The sequence below is a fragment of the Dermacentor andersoni genome, chromosome 2 (assembly GCF_023375885.2).
Source record: "Dermacentor andersoni chromosome 2, qqDerAnde1_hic_scaffold, whole genome shotgun sequence".
Lineage (NCBI taxonomy): Eukaryota > Metazoa > Arthropoda > Arachnida > Ixodida > Ixodidae > Dermacentor > Dermacentor andersoni.
In genome coordinates this window covers 881,026-899,543 of record NC_092815.1, presented here as the reverse complement: position 1 = coordinate 899,543, position 18,518 = coordinate 881,026, and the positions used below count along the sequence as shown (strand labels likewise).

At 44.7% G+C, this 18,518-nt stretch overlaps 1 protein-coding gene across 4 annotated transcripts in view; it reads left to right on the top strand.

The window, feature by feature from the left end:
* Mo25 (calcium binding protein Mo25) overlaps positions 1–18,518 on the top strand; it is a 166,656-nt gene that overhangs the window by 63,946 nt on the left and 84,192 nt on the right. For all 4 annotated transcript variants that reach the window (XM_050190214.3, XM_055077606.2, XM_055077605.2 and 1 more), the window contains one exon: positions 4,235–4,353. In XM_050190214.3, the coding sequence (XP_050046171.1) occupies positions 4,235–4,353 (119 nt within the window). The remainder of the gene's footprint in view (positions 1–4,234; positions 4,354–18,518) is intronic.

The window sequence follows — 18,518 nt, the reverse complement described above, 5'->3', positions numbered from 1 at the left end:
TCAGCGTCTGTTTTGTCGTACAGAATCGGATATGGTGCATCATCTCCAACAACCTTTACCTTGGGACGTCTTGGTTTAGATGTGTTAGTGTAAAGAAACAAGCGCGAACAAGACCAACCAAGCTGACCAAAACAAGCCCGAGCAAGAGCCGACGTGAGCAGATGATAGTGCGAAACAAGCAGTCCGGTTGAACCAGACATAAATACGAATAGAGCGATTGGGTGGGTCCACATGATACCAGTTTCCCGCACGTACGTAGGGGCTACTCTTATGGCCCCCTCAACTCGCGGCTCGTTGCCTCCGCAGCAAGCCATGAAAAATCGGCCCAGGGCTGGTCCCTGCCGTGGCGCATGTTTTGCCCTTAGTGTGGCTGAGGCACTACGGCGCGACGCAGAAACTGCTACCTTGCCATTTGAGAAAGGATAACATTTCTGCCACATTTTTTCTTCTTTTTCCTCGCACGTGGCATTGATGGGCTTCTCCTAAGCCTGTTTTCTATGACGGGGTCAGAACAATGCTGGTTGGAGGCTCCACCACATGATTTGGCACGCTACAGAGAGCAATGTCGGATTGCGATACAATTGAATTAACTGTTGCAAATGCTTGTGCATTCGAATTACCGGGCACTTTTGCCCATTGGAATACACATAACTTTGACGGGACTACGGCGGCAGTTCGAATAAACCATAAGTTCAAATTAAGGGGTCTGTACGGTCCAGCCACCTCCTGGCACAAAGCTTAAGCAGCCAAACACAGAGCTAATACAGTCGCCGACTTATTTTTCGGACTCCAAAAATTCGGACATGCTCGATTCGTGCACGATGCTGCGAGTAGGCCACGTTTTTTGTTTGTGCGACTGGTGTCGGTGTGACGGCATGGTGGTGTTTGCTTTGTGTGCTGTGTCGAGGTTGCGGTGATCCAACGCGGCATATGGAAACATCGCGTCAAGTGTCTAATGGCGCCAGCAGTGCCCACGCAGACTGTGCTGGGGAATGCCGGCAAGCGGGTGCCAGGAGGCCTAGGATTTTTCGCCTTCCGATGTGCTCCCTACTGATGCCGAAAATGTTCTGTCGAGACCTGCGCAGTGGTTGCATTGCGATTCCGAACACCATCTCATTTGGCAGTTTCACAGGTAGTGACACTGCTGTACTGACATGCGCAGAACTCCACAACGACGAGATCATTTGTCAGGTTTCTGCTGCAGCGCCGGCCAATGACTCCGAGTTGGAAGATGATGCACCATGTGCTACGCTGCCGTCGCATGCAGAGCGTGTACAAGCAGTGACTGCTTTCAGCTGCCTATAGTGACCGTACGCCCCTCTCCGAGATTCAGGCTTATCTGATTGCGTGTAAACGGAAGAGCGTGCCACGGCGCATTCACAATTTTTTCAAGCCTGCTGTCAAGCTCGAATATGCGCGGGGAAATAAAGGATGTTTTTTTTTTTTTTTTAGTCTGCTTTTTCGGACACCTGTTTATTTGGACATTTCCGCAGTCCCCGTGCAGTCTGAATAAATGGTTGGCTACTGTATTGCTCTAACCAAGTGTAAAACGTTTTAAACATTTAGAAAAACGTGTTCAAGAGTACGCTTCTGCCAAACATTTACACCAGCAGTAAGGTAGAGTACACTTCATTACTGCTATATTAGTTCTGTGTTTGGTCGAGCTCTGTGCTACCAGGTAGCTGCACCGTGCAGACCGTTCACGTTTGTGCCTCTGCTCATCCCATGAAATGCCCAAGCCCAGTCCACAAGCATGTGTATTTACTCAAATATTGGACACTCAAAACAGTATTGTGGTAGTAATCCTCTGGTGTAAAGCGACGGCCACAAGCGTGCAAATCCTGGCACTGATCGGATACCGACAGTCCGATGTGCTGCAGCCACTACATTTGCAGCCCACAATGTAACAAGGGTTCACTAGGGTGGTTGCGAAAAGAAAGATTGAGACCAACATGGAGCACATTGTAACACAAGCAGACAACACTTGCTGTGTACCGGAAGTCTTGAGTGTATTGATAAGTTGTCCTTGTGTATTCTCTTTCTGTCACTTTCTTTTTTATAGAAACAAATCAACTAACATTCCAACTATTATGAACAACATTTGTAAGCCATAAAGCTAGAAACATTGATGCGCTCCGGGCAGCCAATTGGGATAGCTCACCCTTCTGGTGTCATATGGTCACCTCACGTCACCTGGTCAGAGGCAGCATAGAACTCAGCCAAATGGCGTGCTGCAACCGATAGCAGTGTACACTTTTAATCCTTATAATTATATGCTTCACGCAGAGCACTTCGATGCATCAATTAATGATCAAAAGGACCTACCCTTACAACTCAGTACATTTGTTCAAAATCATTTTGGAGGCCCTTTAAAAAATTGGCCAGCTGTATGTATTCATCTTATTGAGGAGATGAAATGAGTAACGAAGTCAAGGACAGCTTGGCGGGAATTACCCCTTAATTAAAATGCAGAATTAACTGCAAATTAGGGTTAAATCTACATTTGTCTTCATCTTCTTGCATAATAATAATAAAATGGAACAGCAAGTTGAAGAAAAATACTTTCATCTTGGTATAATACAGATTGAATGCAATGTTTCAGAAAGTACTAACTTATACCCGTGTCACACGGTAAATCTAATGCCATTTCCAACGAATGACATTTCTTGCAGTTAATGTCATTATCACTGCACGCTGACACATGGCAAAAACTAATGTAATTGGAAAATTATGACAATGATGATAGTAAAAAAAAAAGATGGGCAAGAATAGCGTCAAACCAACTTTATTATTAAGAATTATTTTCCTAGTATGGTAAATCCCATTGGAATACGTGATCCTACCTTTCACGCTATCCTTTTGGATCACTACCTTGTTGACACTGCCAACCAAGTCATGTTAAGCCAAGCCAAAGATCAGACAAGCAACATGGTGGAAAGCACAAGAGGCACGTCTGCTACCTCTGCTGAAGAGGATCGAGAAAGGCAGTTGCTTGTGATCGTCATTCTGATGTACATGCAAGCTCCTAATATCGTCATCGTCGGCGCATGCCATCTGAAAATTTGCGTGCATTTATGTGAGTGGGTAAATTTCTGCAGCGTGATGCACTAAAGCAGCGAGAAGCTTGTGTTAGTCCTCTTGCAATCCTTTTTCCTTTGTCCTTTCTTTTACTTTTCTTTCCACACTTCAGTGCTTCACGCTGAAGAAATTTACACCATGGACTTAAGGCAACTCACCCACATCACTATTATTCATTTACGTCAAGTCAGTCAAAGTGGCTGCAGCCGTCCAGTGAGGACAAATGCGACTGCACGGCCAAAGCCATAGACGGTTATCTAGTCACTGGATTGAGGGTAGCTTTCTGTAGTTATGCACTGTGATGCACTTACTGTCATTAAAAGTAATAATTAGGTAATAAAATCAACAGAATAAGTTATTTTTTCTTTAACAACAAAGAAGCATGTAATGAATAAAGGGAAAATCAGACATCCACCCGTTCGTACTCTTGCCGTCAAACTCTTGCCTTTGCTTCGTGTTGTCGACAAATTCGACTTCGCCCTGCCATCTGCTAGCCGCCTGGTTAGCTCAGATGGTAGAGCGGCTGCCCCGGAAAGGCGGTGGTCCCAGGTTCGAGTCCCGGACCAGGACGAATTTTTCTTCAACTATGAGGCTTTTCTTTCGAGGAACCCGTATGGGTTTCCTTTGTAGCATTTGCTACGAACGGGTGGATGTCTGATTTTCCCTTTATTCATTACTTCTCTCCACCTTGCGGGTTTCCGCAGAACTACTACGTCAAAGAAGCATGTACCGTTTGAGAGACCAATCGGCAGGCTCCAGGTGTCGAGGATACACATTTGGTGCCAAACAAAGGCAAATGAGTTTGGCGAACTCATTTGTTTGGAAATGCAAGCTTCAGCGAATGTCATTACGTTTTACCGTGTGACAGCGAGCAAATGGCATTATGAGCAAATGTCATTCGTTGTAAATGACATTAGATTTGTCGTGTGACAGGGGTATTACACAGAGCTTCCTTTTTGCACCAGAGCAGTAAGTTGTTGCTCCATACAGCAAATTTTTGGGCTCAAAAGCTCGTCCCAAAGACCAAGGGCCACTTCCATCGCAGTATTGTCTGTCAGCTGCTAATCAGCATAGTTTCTTGACATTCACACTTACCATGCAGGTCACTGATTGCATTGAAAAATGTGATGTTTGTTGCTGCTTTATTGCTTCTTAGGGCAAGAAAGATGTCGCCCAGATCTTCAACAACATCCTGCGACGGCAAATAGGCACACGGTCACCGACAGTAGACTACATTTGTACGAAGCCAGACATCCTCTTTACACTAATTCAAGGGTAAGTATGCGTGACGACGTATGTGACGACTTATGTCTTGCAGAAAAATTAATTTTTAGGAGGTAGCTCAATTTGCGAATCTGATATCCTCCATTCATTGCATTCAGCAAAACACTTGTGCTCCATGAGGTACTTTGCACAGCATATAAACAGTAATCAGAGATTTATTTATTACAGAAATAGGACTGTGTGTTTTGCCTGCACTGCTCCAAAACACCAACTGCGACCAGCCATGGCCTCCTTATTCCATTCATGTGTGATAGACCATATCCAGTATAGTTTCACAAACTCATGACCTATTAATCTTCATAGCTCATGGGATCAGATGCCAATGTGGTTTTAGTAGCATATGGCGTACAGTTCTGTGAATTCTGCCAATGGGGCAGTTGACCTAACAAGCTCTCTTGAATCAGTCACACGGTGTCCAAAAGTAAACTCTGTTCTTTCAAAATAGAGAGTATTAGTTTAGGGGACACAAGGCGTTAGAGCCCTTAGTGCTTCGGTGCGTTTGCGTAAGCGAGCGGAAACACATTATATGTTAGCGGCGCCAAATGCAAGCCGCACCGAGGTCGCATGCGCTCGCAGCGCCATCAGCGTGTACATTAAACTACATTTATTAACCCTTTGAGGGTTGGGTTTTTTTTTTTTTTTTCCCCCGTCATATGCGACCGCCCAGGGTCGATTTTCTTTATTGCAGATTCCAATTCTTCTCGGAGACTTATTTCGAAAAAAAAAAAGGACCGTAATTTTTCTAGGGTGGCCGTAAAGTGAGAAAAAAATATTTTGCATTGGTATATAGGTACTCTTCATTCATGAATAACAACAATAAAATAGGAAATAAGCTTATAAAAATTAAAAATTTAATGCATTGTTATACACATAGTTAAAGGCTTTGAAAATGCGCTCACGAGAATATTTCGCAAGACTCGAATGTTCCGGCTCTTACACTAATATGTACGTCCATAGTGTAGTCGAACTGCGTAGGTGCGTGCACTCAGGAAAACTGTGGTTGTGTGCCCGTCAAAAAAGCAAAATGTGTGACAACCTTCCGCTAATCTTCATCTTATCGCCAACCAGAGGGAATTAGTTTTTGCCAGTGTCAAAAAAATAGAAAGCAACGGAAACACATGCACGGCGGCATCCTTCCTATGCGCACCCCTGTGAACACTAAACGAGCGAGAAACAAGTGGTCGCCCTTTGAGCGATTAGTAACGAAATAGCCATCAGTTTTGCAAGTGCAAGAAGCTGAAACCGCCCGCAGAACAAAACCCAAACCTCCGCCCGCCTGCGCGCGCGCCAATGCGCGAGCGGCAGTATATAGACGCGCGGGAGCAAACTAGCTCTAAAACCATGCTGGAAGGCGCGGAAGGAAGGCGCGTGAAAACCGAGGAAGGAAGGCGTGTGAAAAAAATTCTTTGTATTCCCACATAGTGGCAGCACATGACAGAAAAGAAAAAGTTAGGAAATTGGCACGCTTTTTAAACGTGCAGACGGCGCCATAAATATACAGCATCGACCATTTTTAGACTTATTCACAGCACCGTATATTTATGTCATTGACCCTCAAAAGGCCAAAAGCAGTTAATATATATAAAAAACGATGTCTGTCGACACTAGGCAAAAGATTTATAAGATTATCCACACGCCTAGGTTACGACTGAGGCCGAGCCAAAGCAATCCAAACATACGTTTGGTAAACCGTACTTAGGCGTCTCGTGCAGCATAATCCGTAGTGGTCTTTGTTCTGCTTATTTAAAGCCTCTTACAAATTTTCACTTGTCGCCGTTGCGGCAACAGCGTGCCTGTGTACTCTGCGACTAGCTTCTTTACCACATTGGCCGTGAAATGCACGTGCACATATCCTCTCCGGCGCAGCCATGTTCTCCATCTGTGTGGCGCGGTGTGGTGGGAAGGGCGGCTTGTCTCGGCAAGTCTCACTTCTCATAAGTTCTCGTACACCGCGAGAGTCACGTGGGTAACATGACCTCTTAGAGGCAGTGATGTTTTCAGCTGCCCCAGCAACCCAAGGACGCAAGTTGACGTAGCGGTCTGCGCATGCGCAGTACCGTCGCCCCTAGTTCTTGCGTTCGCAAGCCACTTGCATCCCCTAAACTAAAACCCTCTAATAACTTTTCTTTCTTTCTTTATTCAATACTGCAAACCTTGTACAGGTCCAAGCAGGGTGGGTTAAATGGCAACAAAACAATAAAAACAAAGTTAAAAAATAAAACATCAATGTGTGGCGAAAGGCAATAAGGAATCATTCCAGTCGGTTACAGTGTGAGGGAAAAATGAAAACTTGAATAAATCTGTTCACGCAAAGTACGGCGTCAGGGAATTAAAATGATGGTGGCGTGAATGCCTTGACGTTGAAAGCGACAGATATGGAGAAGGGTTTATAGCTAGATCTTGATTCCAAAGCAAGAAAGGAAATTGCAAACGTAAATGTTTTCTTCGTTGTTCAAGACATTGGATACCGTTAATCTGCATTTATTCAGAGGGTGAGTCATACGGGGAAAATTTAGAGTAAATAAACCTTACAGCTTTTCTCTGTACCTTTTCTAGGCGGGTGATATTGTGTTTATTAGGTCCCAGACAACGCATGCATATTCAAGTTTTGGTCTAATTAGTGAATTGCAAGCAAGTAATTTTGCACTAGGGGGAGAATTTCTAAGCTTATGTCTTAAAAAGTACAGTTTACGGAATGCGGAAGAACAGATGTTATCTATATGTAAATTCCATGATAAAGTATTAGTAAGTGTGACACCCAGATACTTATATTTAGTTTCTTCCAGCAAAGGTGACGAACCTAGCCTGTAGTTAAAAGAAAGCGGAGCTTTTTTGCGAGAGAAGTGAAGAAAGACGGTCTTATCAGTGTTAAGTTGCATGTCCCACGTTTCACACCATTCAAAAATCTTAGCAAGAGAGGAGTTAACCCATTAAAGACCAGCGTGACCATATGGTCACGTTAGTCTGCACAGTGGATTTCAATTAATTAAGATTAGCGAAACGGCACCAAAATCGCCTTTGACATGCCTTTAGACAGATTAGGGTTCCCTTTATGGATACCAAGTGGCAGCAGGTGTCCGTCGTTTTGTGGGAGCCCCTCGCAAGGGCGGGAATAAGTGTTGCTGTGCGAGTAGCGTCGCCATGCATCACTCCAAGGAATAATGTTTTTTTTTTTTCACTACTTGTTTGAGCAATAGTCACATATCCTACCTCCACATTGCTCTTTGAATATGTGACCTTCGATGAGCATTTGTAAAAGATTAATGTTTGATTTATCCATAAACGAGCGTGTTATCTTGCGCGTTACCATATGGTCACGCTGGGCCTTTAGGCTATCTAACTTTTTATTTTTTAAAAAACTGCATTCTCATCTCTTGCACGGCTGCTGGCATGTTCCCGCAGTAGTTATTTCTTATTTTATTGTTTGAATAGGTTGATGTTGGAATAAATAGCGAAGATACTCGAAGTAGACGATGACGACGTGTCAGTGATTTATATCGACCGCGAGACGCTAGCACCTATTTGGATGAAGAGTCGGCCGATGAAGACTCAGGCGGGCTCATTGACAATCTAATCGGGCGGCAGCTATGAGCCGGCGCTGAAACTGTTTTCTCTAAAGGACGCCGCATTGGTGGATCCTACTCGGAAGATGACGACCCAGGCGGGCTAGATGACGGAACATGAGAGGTTTCTTCTGCTGTAGTTGATGCGGCCATTCCTGCGAAATTATCCACTGCTTCTAAGTGGACGAACGGTGATCTCCAGAAAAGCCTTGGCATATTTCCCTAGCCAAACTTTGCTGCTTACAGGGACTTTTCACCTGTTGAGTTGTTCGAAATCTTTTTTGATGAAGCTGTCGTGGAGCTGCTAGACGAACAAACAAGAAAGTATGCGTGATTTTTCAATATGCCCGATCCGGAGGTTACCAAAGAAGAATTAGGTTTTCTTGGAGTGCTCGTTTTGTCCGGCTAAAACCACTCGCCAGGGAAAAAGTGCCACTGGGACAGCGGCTTGGATATGAGCAACACGATGGCCTACAAAGCTATGCGAAGAAATCGCTTCGTACAGATAATGCGATGGCACTATTGATGGCACTATTGAAAGCAAGGTTTCTGGAGCACTTTCAACCTGTGCGTCACGTGAGCTATGACGAAAGTATGATTGAGTATTATGGTCGTCATGCCTGTAAACAGTTTATACGCGGAAATCCTGTCCGCTTCGGGTATAAAGTATGGTGCCTAAATACCAAGAACGGATACCTTGTAAACTTCAAAGTGTATCAAGGCAAGCAGGGGATCCCGGAACATCTGAAAAATATGAAAAGAACTTCAGAAAAGCAGCGGCGCCACTTCTTCAAATGGTGGATGAACTCGCAGCAGAGACGCACGACTTTTCCTTTCTTTTTCTATTTGGATAATTTATTCACAGGCATACCACTACTCGGGCATCTCAAGGCACAGGGCTACGAAGGCACCGGGCACAGTGAAGCAGAACCGTGTTCCCAAAGAGTGCCCTATCGCTTGACCACAATTCGTCAAGCGCCAACCTCGCGGGCACGAAGAGCCCGTGCTGAGCGACAGTGGGGTAATTGCTGTCCGCTGGATGGACAATTCCGTAGTAACGATCGTAAGCACCATTCACGGTGTAGAACTAATGTCATCTGCAGACAGGTACTCTCGTGTTTAGAAGTAATGCACAAAGTATGACGACGCATGTGTATTCCATGATTTAAACCATATCACACTATATAAGTGCTCGACTATTCGCAATGTATGTTTTTTGTAATGTTTCATAGCTTGAAATGAATGTTTTTCAATTCGCGTATTTTGCTGTAGCGTAAGGGCGCAGTGTGACCATATGGTCACGGGCTATATTTCAAAATCTAATTAGGCAAGAGTAATAATTTTTTTGCAAGTGAATTATTAGTACAAAGGTAAGTTAATATATTAGATTTATTTCAATATAGCAAGAAATAAAAAAAAAACTGTCCCTAATGGGTTAAGATGGATTTAGTCGTTAATTGAAGTTATTTCTTGAAAAAGCACACAATCATCCGCAAACAACCTGATTTGGACATTTAGATCAAGTTAATCAGTAATGTCCTTAATATATAATAAAAACAATAATGGCCCCAGCACACTTCCTTGAGGCACGCCAGAGCCGACCGGAAGGCAACCTGATTGCTGCTCATTAACTGTTACAAATTGGTAGCGACTGGTTAAATAGTTTGATATCCATATGATTAAAATTTCTGGGAGGCCAGTGCTTCTGAGTTTTAAGATTAGTTCGTCATGGGGAACTCTATCAAAAGCTTTACTGAAGTCAAGAAATATTGTATCAATCTGCCCGTTCCTATCGAAACATGAAGCGAGTGAATGTATTACTGTGACTAATTGTGTAATTGTTGAGTATCCTTTTCTAAACCCATGCTGGAAATTAGAGAGGACGGCATGTGCATCTAAAGATTCATTAATCTGGTTGGCAATAATATGTTTGATTAGCGTACAACATGATGATGTAAGTGATATTGGATGATAATTTTGTAATAATGTGCGGTCACCTTTCTTGTGTATTGGCACAACCCTGGCTATCTTCCAGTCGCTCGGTAATTGTACATGAAGTAAGGAAATACGAAATAAAATAACTAGAAACTTTGCAACAGATTCCGCATATCTCTTCAGAAACACGTTAGGAAGGTTGTCGGGACCACATGATGATTTAGTTTTTAAATTTAGTAACATAGAAACTACGCCAGGGTATGAACTAAAATTTATATCACAGGGCTGAAACACTGCATCATTGGATGGACAAGCACCAGATTTGGAAAACGCACTCTGAAAGTGGTAATTGAAGTGGTGCGCAATATCCCCGTGATCGGCAACCACAGAACCATCAACCAAAATTTGCGACACCGGTTTCCTTTTGTCACTTATATAATGCCGAAACTTTTTTGGTTCCTCTATAATGAAATTTGGCAGCACTGTATTAAAATAATGTTCTTTCGAGGAATGTACTGCACGTGCAAGACCTTCTTTTAAATCCTTTAAATGACCTAAATGCAAGCACTGTTTCTTTAACCTTTTTATCTTTCGCTTTAAGTGGATTATTTCACGCGTCATCCACGGCGTTTGTCTACGAACAAATTTACGTTCGTTCGGCACAAACTTATCTATACAGTAGTGGCACATATCTTTAGTACGGCGCCAAAGTGTGTTCAAATCAGTATCATTAAAATCGATAAGGCATGTTTACAAATGTTCTATAGTGGATACATCATCTGCACGTGAGTAATCTTTGAAAGAACAATGTTTCACAGTGTTATTAGAGTACAAGCGACAATGAGTAAGTGAACACTGACAAGCCGGTGGTCAGAGATGCCTTCTACAATTTCAATAGTGTAATCAGGTAATCCTCTTGGCAAAAATACCGAATCCAGTACAGGGGCCGTATTCTGTAGCCGTTTGCTTTGGAACCGGTTCGGTCTGGCTGTTACGTCTGGATTGCGTCACTCGGAGAAAGAGTGGAACGGGGCGGCGTGAGGGGAACTAATCAACGAGCGGCGGTCTGCCGGAAGATCACGTCATCATTTTTGTTTGTGCTTGGAGGACGGTATCGCAATTGAAGGATGTTGCTGGTTTGATAAAAAAACATTGGTTTGTATAGAACACTTGCAAATATAATTTTCAGTAATAAATGTGAGCTTGCGGCGCAGACGGCTACTGGGAGTTGTAATTTTATTTGTGTTGTTTTCTTATTTAGTCGCTAGGTGGTGTGCCATACATTATGCAAACAACTTGCCTCGCTTTGTTTACGTTTTGGACTTGTTCGCACGCCGAAACCGAAACGATGTCGTCACACAAGGACAGGCGGCTGGGTCCTCATGTTTCAGCGAGGCAGCGCGAAATACTCGTTTCATTTGTCGAGGAGCACCCCTACCTAGCAAAGGCGTCGTGTGTGTTGGGCCAGCACAGCTGACGGCGGCTTTCTGTTGCGCCGTGGATGGGAATCTAACCTATCCTTTTTCTTTGCCCACAACCGTAATGGCCTTGGCGACGGTTGTAATGATCCAGTTCACCGAAGGCTGCGACAGTGCAATCGCTTCTTCATTCCCGACGCACTGTTGAAAGCTCCTGGTGGCAAAAAAAACGCAGCGCGCACAGCACTTTCATCGTAGTGTCGACACCACGAAATTATTGAGGTCCGAGATGTTCTTCCAGTTCATCACAAAGACGTCGCACTATGTCTTTGGAGAGCCTAAAATGCCTTTGAAACTCTTCTTCGGCCATGCCGAACGCGTCGCGTCGTTGCTTCGCGTCGCGTCGTTGTCTTTCGGCGCTCGCCAGCAGCACAACCTAGCAGAACCAAAGGAGCCGCCATTGCCGTCTCTGTCTCGTCTCGTCTAGGTGCCGGCTCGTGAGCTGGCGCGAGACTAGCCGGCAGCCACGGTTGCCCTAGCAACCCTCAACATCATGCTCGCCACCGTGCGCGACCCTCGAGCAAAGCACTTCTCCGCGGTTCCTCGTAGCAAGGAACCGGTTCCTTTCCCGATAATTGACAACCTGTGTGACGTCAACAAAATTTGTCGTCCCGCCCACCATGGATGACGACAACGAAGCGCCGACCAATGGCAACAGCCAGACCGAACCGGTTCCAAAGCGAACCGCTACAGAATACGGCCCCAGATTTGCTAGTTCCTTGTACACGTGTCGGTTCCTGAACTATTTTAATTAGGTCATGTGTTAAGATTATGTTAAGTACACCGTTTAAATTACTGTTTTGAGGAAGGGATTCAAAACGCTCCCAATTAACGCCTGCCGGTTTAGGTCACCAATAAGTAGCAATTTGTTTCTCTGGAACCGAGACATGTGCTCTTCCAGTTTTAACAGATAATCAGCTGATGCATCAGTTGGTCTGTAAATGGCAAACAGAATGAAGGTATGGCCCCAGCATGAGATCTTTATGCACAAACATTCAAGGCCGGGAATTTCTTCCAAGAGAACAGCCGGTTTGTGGTCTTTAATTAGAACTGCAATGCCGCCTCCCCTGAAAGGCCGATCCCTACGAAAAACTTGGTAACAATTAGGGAAGACATCCTCGTCGGCTATTTCAGTCCGCAGCCACATCTCTGTTATAACGGCAATATGTGGGTCATGTTCTAGTAAAGAAACCTCAAGGGGTTCCGTTTTGTTTACTACACTACGAGCATTTAGGGTGATTATGCGCAAGTGCTTGTCACATTCTTTGGAAAGGCGTCAAGGCTCGGGCTGCTGAGAGCATTGATTGTTTATCTTGACGCGCATGTTTTTTGCCTCATCCCAGAAGAACAAATCTTTATTGACCCTAAGTTTATCATGCAGTAGGCGTACTTTTTTACCCTGCAGTTTCTCATCTTTGGCGCTTTCCCACAGAAGCTTCCGTTTTTTTAGCGTTGCTTGCGAGTAATCATTTTGTACAGACATGCCTGAATTTTTTAGCTTGCTGCAGTTTTCAAATATAAGTTTCTTTTTGTTAAAATCTTGCAGACAGTTGATGACCGGTCATTTGCTGCCTTGTCGGCCGAGCCTGTGAATGCGGCCGATTTATTTCCACTGTACTTGCAGCTTATATGTTATATATATGTTATGTGCAGCGCACATAACATATGTACTCATTCACTATGCCTATTTGGTTTGTGTAAAGTTGCTTCGCATGCAGTCGAACCCACTTATAACAGTATTCAAGTGCCACAAAAATTCCGTTGTTATAACTGATAACCGGGTTGCATAAAAAAAGATGAAAATCTGGGATTGGCAGAGCTGATATGAGAAAACTGTATAGGCAGGGAGGCCAGTGCCCTTCCCCACCACCTTCCTCCGCCCGGCTGCTGATTGTGTTCACTTGTTTAACAGCTTCCTGGGCACTCCGATCGCCTGTAACAAGCCGCGGCTGTCGGCGTTAAAGAATGGCACTGCTATAACAACTGCAAAGGGGTGTCATGGGTGGCAAACTATATGCGAGCGCCGTTGAGGCATCACATTGGCGGCCCCAAAAGGGGCCTTCTAAAAAGGCTGCCGCGGCAGCATGTCGGCTTGAGAAATCCAAAAGAAACGCTGAGGAGAGATCACCACAAGCATATCACCACGTACCTCTCCCTGGCTTGCACGAGAAAAGCCTATGTTGATCAGCCATGCATGCTTTACGCGAAGCTTGCCGACATCCTGCTCCAAGGCATCTAAGCTCTCCACGTAGTGCAGCGGAAAGTTCCTCGTGATAGCGAAGCCCCGGACGGACTGAATCATTCTGGGCCTCCTGTGAGGACAACGTTGAGGCAGCCTGCCCTACCGTGTCATCGCTGCCGTTTTCACCGTCGCTATCTGATGCGAGCACGTTCGCAATGATAGTCTCATCGGTTAGAAGCACTTAGTTTCCAAATCTATAGCCGCGCACTTTCTTTTCAACGGCAACGGCGTGCATTGCCGATGATCAGTGGGCGGATCAGCCATCTTCCGTTTAGGCGGCAAGTGAAGCGAAGTTGAGAAACCGCATGGCCAGGAATGACTTCGACACAACCAACAAAAACGAGTGCGAGTGATTAAGCTGTTTGCAGAACTGCCCTGAATTGGGAGTCTGCGAGCAATCTGCTTGCGGCGCAGTTGGCACGGTCCATTTGTGTTTCGGGGGGTGGGGCGGCGTAGAGCTATGAGCGCAGCCCATTCGTGTTCGGAGGGGTGGAAGGACGATGGGAGAGAGCCAGGCGACGGCTGTTGGAGCAGCAGCCCATAGTGCAGCAGCTCGAATTTCTTTTTTTTTTTTTTTTTTTTGTTCTTTTCAAGGATTTCGCATTGGTTGATTTGTTTGTTTGTTTGTTTGTTTACTGTACCTTCAAGGCCCAAAGGCATTACTGAAGGGAGTGGAACAAAATACAGAGCATGAGCAGATAACAGGGTATAATAATAGAAAAAATTAGAAAGTGCTGATTAACAAAAGTATTCTTAGTAGTAGTTCTAAAAGTAGATGTATTGGTTATGTTAACAATTGAGGCCGGCAGATGATTCCATTCTTTGGTAGTTTTAGGAATAAATGAATAAAAGGATAGGTTCGTGCGACAGTGTGGATTGCTCAATTTATGGCATTTCACTACCTTTCGGCTCGGGCACCGAGCAGCCAGACTTCATTGTTGTAACCAATAATGTTGCATCGTGTCATTGTAGTAAGCGAATTATTTCACCATAGAAAACATACAAAAGTCGACGGTGCAGTAGCTTCTCATTGTTAAAACCGGTATCGTTATAAGTGGGTTCAACTGTACTGTGTCAGAACAAAAAGCGCATAGTAAATGAAAGTGCAAAAGCCTTGAATGGGCTGCAAGCTACATTCAATGAAAATCATAGCTGTGCACGAATAGTATTAATGTGAAGCATTCTTCACCAACTTGAGGCACTTTGAATCTGTCTAGCCTCCTACGCTGCAGTGCTGGGGATGTCTGCCTACCAACTTCAGCCACTGTCTATATGCTCACGGTCACGAAACTGTCATGATCGCAGCATTATCTTCATTTGAGCTTCATCATCTGGCTCTCACCTCTGATTCCCGTGTACTAGCTGTGCTTGAGCCTGGTGGCACATGTAAGAAAAACCAGGCATCTCGGCTGCAGAACACCGGGTAGTGGTTTCCTCCATATGAGCAGTGATTCATGAAGTACGTTTCCCACAAATGTTGATTTCCAATTGCTCTCTGCTGCAATTGCTTGCAGAGAGCAAGCAGCGTGCTGCCTTCTGCATTTCTCTCCCCACACTCGCACCAAACTTTCTTGGCCCTTCGCATCGTACCAGGCCGCTTAATCAATCATTAAGGCCTGCTCTGTTGCGCTGCACATGTAGTCCGAGTAACGACAATGTTGCATCGAACTCCAGCATGGCAGCAGGATCACATCAACTCAGACTGACCGACGGCCTGTGCACACCAACAGTCTCCCAATGCTCGCAAAGAAGCTCTTGGAAAATCGCAGCTTCGCCCAAAAGTGCATCAACTTGGACTTTGTGTTCCTCAGGGGTTTACTTGAACAACTTGAGGTGTACAACTGAGGTACTACTGGGCGCAGAGGTAAAGAAACACGCTTGCAATGATGGATCAGCTAGACAAGCCCACACTCCCTGGCCCTCAACATGTCCAAGCTCCACAAGAAGCACCTGCTCGAACTTGTCGAGAGAATGAAAGAGCTGGTCGAGGGGCGCTGTGGCAGGGTTGAGGTCAAAGTTGGCTGCCTGCAAAATGCTTCGCATAACTTTCAATTCCAATACTATGTAGCATTGGCGTATTTTCTTACTCTAAGGACAATTGGGACAATGTCAATTGCACGTGCGGCAGATGGTTTGCACCAAGGCACCACATTTAAGGGGAGACACGGCTCTTAGGAGTCGAAAATTTGCCCGAAAATCGAGTGGGACATAGGTTGTAGAGATAAATTTATTTCTTAACCCTTTCGCTGTCGGACCTTTCTGGCCGTGACGCACCCCCAGTGTCGGCTTGGTTTCAGGGAGCGAGCATAACAGGAAATGAACATAGCAATTTATTTTTGATTATGATTGGTATACAAACAACATAGTCAATGCAATATGCACATTTCAGTGTTCTGCAGCTGTTGTTAGTAAACATCATCATCATCATCAGCCTGACTATAACATCTGTTCAACATCCAAATCTGACGATGCGGAACTCACCTCTTCCTCGCATGAGACTGTCCGAGTCCGAATCCGAGCTCAGCTCGTATTCTGAATCTGAATTGAGCCACCGCTCCAATGAGCAGACGAAGGTCCGCGCGCTCAGCCATCCGAAAGTAACCGCGCGCGGGGAGGATGCGCTTTCAGTCGCCCGCACAACGGAGAGAAACGGGACGTTGCGTGATCAAGAAGACAGGGAGATGGAAAAAGGCTAAAACAAAGTTCAAAGAGCTTTACGTTTACTGCTGCAAGTCGGAAGTGAGGGTGCGGCGAGAGAGCGAAAGCAGCAATCGAGTCACTCTTTTCGAAGAGGCAACGGCGCGTGCCTCTGAACTTGACGCGCCGTAGCAGACACACCAACAGAAAAAAAAATAAAAACCTTCAAACTAGCGGAGTTGGCAGAACAACCCTTGAACCCATAACCACACGCGTGCGATGCATGATACAGCGAACACAGAGCCACCCCGCCACTCAACAAAGAGAGAGGGGCGAGTGGCAATTGCACCGTACTCTTCAATACATGTACTTACACAGGTTGAGGCGAAAATACGAACTTGTAGAAAGGATCATCAGGTGGCGTGGCCCGTCCAGGAGCGCCAGCTTTGCGCTCAGGTGCGAAATTTTGAATGCACGATAGAGAGCGTACCGGTACGTCCATGACAGCAAAAGGGTTAATCAAATCTGATAAAACTGCTCATGCTCACTCAGTGCTTTGTGTTTATTTTAAATATCCAATATATTTTGCATATACATAGTAGTTTCCAAGATAATTAATAATTACCTTACATTGTTTGTTGAGGCAATTTCAATTTACCAGTTAAATGGAAAGTTGAAGATAACATATAGTTGGATACTACAGTGCACAAGGATAGCAACGTTGCAAGCAAATTCAAAATTGAACAATTATTTGTGACTTTACATTCCATTGAAGTTCTGTGTTCACAGGATCAACATAAGAGCAAATGTAAATAAAAAGAAATTGGAGCTGAAAATGAAAGTATCTGCTCTCAGTGTTGCCTTCTCAATACGTTTAGCTTTGTGTTGCCAAAAAAATGTATAGCTCTAGCTGCCCTAGATCAAAGATGTTGATACAGCAAACAAGCAAAGTGACCAAAAACTGTTTAAGAGAAAAAAGAAAAACTTTAATAAGTGCTGTACAGTAAAAGTTATTTACATTCACAATTGATTAGTAACCCCCGTAGTAATCTGCTTGCAGCACTTCAAGCTGAATGCATTTAGCTCCTTATGCAAGAAAAAAATATTGCAGCTGTAGCAGTCCTATTGTAGCAATAAACAGGCAGGCTGTGCAAAAAGTGTGTTTTGAGAAAAACAGACAACTCGATTTATTCAGGAATATAATGAAGTATATTTACATGTTGCCAATTGTAACAGGCAAGTATGCCCCTAGTGCATGCCCCAGCATATATGCCCTGGTGTGAAACATTTGTTATCAAAAAGAAAATCTTATCATTTGCTGATTATCGGTGCTTGCGTTTCGCCTGCAGCAAAATTTTTCACAAGGTATGGGTTGCATGTTTTGTTGATGCGTCATCACCACAGTTCGCACACAAGATGAATATCTTTAACTGGAAAAAAAAATTAATGCCGTTTCCCACTTACTGGGCCTCCACATTTCGTGCACAGCGAGATTGTTCACAAGGAACGGGGTGCATGTTTGGGCACCTCTCACATGCAGCCAACTCCGTGCCGCAGATTGCACGCGAGGTGACTATCTCAATGGTGAGACCGCAGTCACATTCACCTTTGGCCACTGCTGCAACGCAACTTACGTTTTACACAGCCGAGCATTTATAGAATTGCGGCTTACAATAATGAAGCTTGTCTACACCGCATCTGAGCCAGTCACGGCTGCATCAGTGTAAGTGACAAAACCCGATTTTCGCTTGGCAGCCAGTGTTGAAGAAAACTCTTGCAGTTTTTTTTAGCCTTCTTCACTTCCTTCAAATCATTGGGCTGCAGTAGTTGTGCTGGAATGCTGCATGGACACCGGCCGCTCCGAGAGCTGCTTTCAACTGCTAAGCCTATTCCGCAGTCACGCAGCAAACTGTTGCCAGCATCTTCCAAAGCTACTGCGCATTTATGAAAGTTTAAAGCCCCTCTTCTGTTCACCGAATTTATGGCTTGTAGCAAACTGGATTCGACACCGTCTCGTGCCGAGTTTTGCACGCCCGAGCAGACGACGGCGAAAATCCAACAATGGCATGGCGTGCTTATGGTCTCGTGCCTCAGTCGACGAATGGAATTGCGCATGGTGACTACTTTTTCACTGTCTTTTTCTTCCTACCCATTCAGCGCACAGAGTAGCAGTGGCATAAGAACTAAATTGAAGGGCGGCTCTTTTTCAAACAAGACCAAGATGGCTGCGATTGAAAACTTAGAACAGCAAGTGTGCGTCACGGAGAAATGGCCTTTTTTGTGCGTTCGTCAGTAAAAATA